The sequence below is a fragment of the Malania oleifera genome, unplaced genomic scaffold, assembly GCF_029873635.1.
Source record: "Malania oleifera isolate guangnan ecotype guangnan unplaced genomic scaffold, ASM2987363v1 ctg225, whole genome shotgun sequence".
In the NCBI taxonomy this organism is placed as follows: domain Eukaryota; kingdom Viridiplantae; phylum Streptophyta; class Magnoliopsida; order Santalales; family Ximeniaceae; genus Malania; species Malania oleifera.
In genome coordinates, this window is record NW_026651788.1 from 39,551 (window position 1) to 42,436 (window position 2,886).

General features: G+C 41.9%; 1 protein-coding gene across 1 annotated transcript; it reads left to right on the forward strand.

Annotated features, from left to right (window-relative positions):
* Positions 1-481: 481 nt before the first annotated feature.
* Positions 482-1,470, forward strand: LOC131147143 (cysteine-rich receptor-like protein kinase 14). The gene has a single exon (XM_058096932.1). It carries the CDS (start codon positions 542-544, stop codon positions 1,466-1,468), a length of 927 nt encoding a protein of 308 aa, XP_057952915.1. The 5' UTR covers positions 482-541; the 3' UTR covers positions 1,469-1,470.
* Positions 1,471-2,886: the final 1,416 nt, after the last annotated feature.

The following is a 2,886-nucleotide window of genomic DNA, read 5'->3' on the forward strand; positions in this document are numbered from 1 at the left end:
GAAGTGAAGGGTATTTTCACCCACATCCTTTTACTTCTTGGTATTTTCACACACGATGGCACCCAAATTTTCATCTTCTCCAATTTTCTAGATCTTAGGCAAAGAACAGAGAGAGGGGAAGAATCCATTAACCATATTTTAAAAGGTAGGCGCAGGTACACGTGGCCGGACCGCTTCTGTTATAATTTCCCCACGTGAAGAATCCATTAACCATATGTAGAGAGTTTTTTTTTTTTTTTTTTTTTAATGCAAATTGACCAGAGCATTTGGCACGCAATGGAAATTCACCTTCCAATTTCGCGTTTCGTCTCTTTCGCCCAACTATTCCCATGAACAATTAATATTTTGCGTAAAAGTCCACACTGTGTCTGTGTCAACCAAGAAACGCGGAAGAGAGGAAGCAGTTCACACTGGCCGTGGACTCGACCAAACTTCAAAGGCAAAAAGGGTTGGGAATTTGTGATACGAGACCTTTAACTATTTGGGTCAGATTCAGACATAAACATGATTACATGAACTGAAACTTCTTACCCAATCTGCAATGGGTTCTTTCACTTCATTTGTTCTATTTCATGTTTCGCTTCTATGGCTTATCAGTCTGGCCACCGCCCAGTTGATATGCTACACCACGGGCAACTTCACCACCAACAGCACCTACGGCAAGAACCGCAACCTCCTCCTCTCTTCTCTCTCCCACAACGTCGCCAATGCCGGCGGCTTTTACAGCGCCGACGCCGGCCAAGACCCCGACAAGACCTACGCTCTGGCGCTCTGCAGAGGAGACATTTCCTCCGAAGACTGTAGGAATTGCGTCAACGTCGCGAGCCAAATCATCATAAACAATTGTACCAACCAGAAGGAAGCAATCACATGGTCAGGGGAGGGTCCTCTATGCGTCGTGCGGTGCTCGGACGGTAAAATTTTTGGATCGGTAGCGACGACTCCCACTCGCGCGTTTTACAATGTGGGGAATATCCCGACTGGATCGGAAGATAAGTTTCATGAGATTTGGGATAATTTGACGGATAGTTTAGTGATTGGGGCCTCGATGGGTTCAAAAGAGCTGAAATTCGCAACTGGGGAGGCGAAGGTCTCAGATTTTTTTGAGAGGATTTATGCGCTGATGCAGTGCACTCCGGATTTATCACAGATGGATTGCAGCGATTGTCTGCGGCAGGCGGTGATTCATTACAGAGGATGTTGCCGGAGGAACATAGGTGGCGTTGTTCTCCAACCAAGTTGTGTGTTTAGATTTGATCTGTACCCTTTCTATAATTCTACTGACAGCAGCATTACTCCGCCGCCCTCTCCACCAGCGCCTCCCGCCAGATTTCTTCCGCCGCCGCCATCAACGAACAGCACAGTTACTACCAATGGTACGCCCAAAATGATTTCTTCTTTTCTTTGTTTGACAACTTTGACCTTTTTAAAAATTTATTGTGTTACGGACAAAAAAACTCTTTTTTGAAATTGGTAGGAGTGCGTTCCCAACAGGATGTGATGAAATTGGCTCTAGTGAAAAATATGACTATATTAGGCACAGTGTCACGGACCACTAATTTTAACCCAATTAAAGAGCCGCACAGTACTTGTTGAGGCTCGCCCTCGATAGAGTCAGCCAACAACACACATTCAATCTAGTTGACATGAACACTCGAGAGGTTTTTAAAAGCCATCATAGAGATGAAATATCAGTTCCAACAATAATGAATTCATGAAGACAAACAACCTTCATACTCAATGACATGTGGAACTAGTTGTTATATTTAATCAACAAGACAACCACACAAGTTATCATCCGAATTATTCAACATCCAGTATAAAAATTCCTAGTGAGGGCAAGTAACATCTCTCCTCCCCATTTAATGGAGGTCACACTGTCAACCCCTAACATTCTCCCCCACCAACTCTATCGATGACCTCGTCGATGTATTTGTAAGAAGACTTCATACTCTTATTGTTTGTGATTTTCGTCATTGACTACATGTCTACCAGGTTATACTCTACGTGACTCATCCACGGTATGAAAGAAATACAACCATTGACTTGTAAAGAACTGAAAAGGAATACAACTCAACCCACTGTGCGAAGTAACTACTACAACTGACTGGTAAAGAACAAAAAAAGGATAAGATTCATCGATTGTGTGAAATAGGTACAACTACTAACTTGCAAAGAGGTGAAAAGGAATACTGTTGGTCCGGATATGCGTCTAGAGGGGGGTGAATAGACGTCTTTCGTGGATATACAACTTTTTCTACAATCACAAAGTTTTCTTGGCAAGAGTAAGAGTATTATATCACAATATATATATATATATATATATATATATATATAAAGAAAATAGCAAAAAGTGAGCAACACACAAGAGAAGGGATAAGAGAAGTTTAACGTAGCTATGTTAACGTGGTTTGGCACTAAACCTACGTCCACGCCTTGAGACGAACTTAAGGATTTCCCATATCCATTATGTAACCCTCCTTCTCGGCAGAGAAGCCTTTACAAACCAGCTGCTCACAAAGAGTTTTAACAATGGTGCTCACCTAGAGTCACCTTATAATAGCTCACAAAGAACCTTCCAATACAATGAATTTGAAAGCAAGTAGATACAATGCAAAATGCTCCCTTTTGAGCTGAATATCCCAATATAAACCTCACATTATTCCTTCTTTGCAAATGGTGTGTAAACAAGAGTAAAGAGCAAAAGGGCAAGAGAGCACAAAGTGAAACCCTAGTATGAATGCACAATAATTGGTCTTAACAACCAAATTGCTTAACTACTCTAGAATGAATTCACAAGACTCACATTTATTGGCAAAGGACCGAGCAGTTTGCTGGAGAGCCGTTGGCATTAATGGAGTAAAGACAAGTTTGAAAAAATAGTCG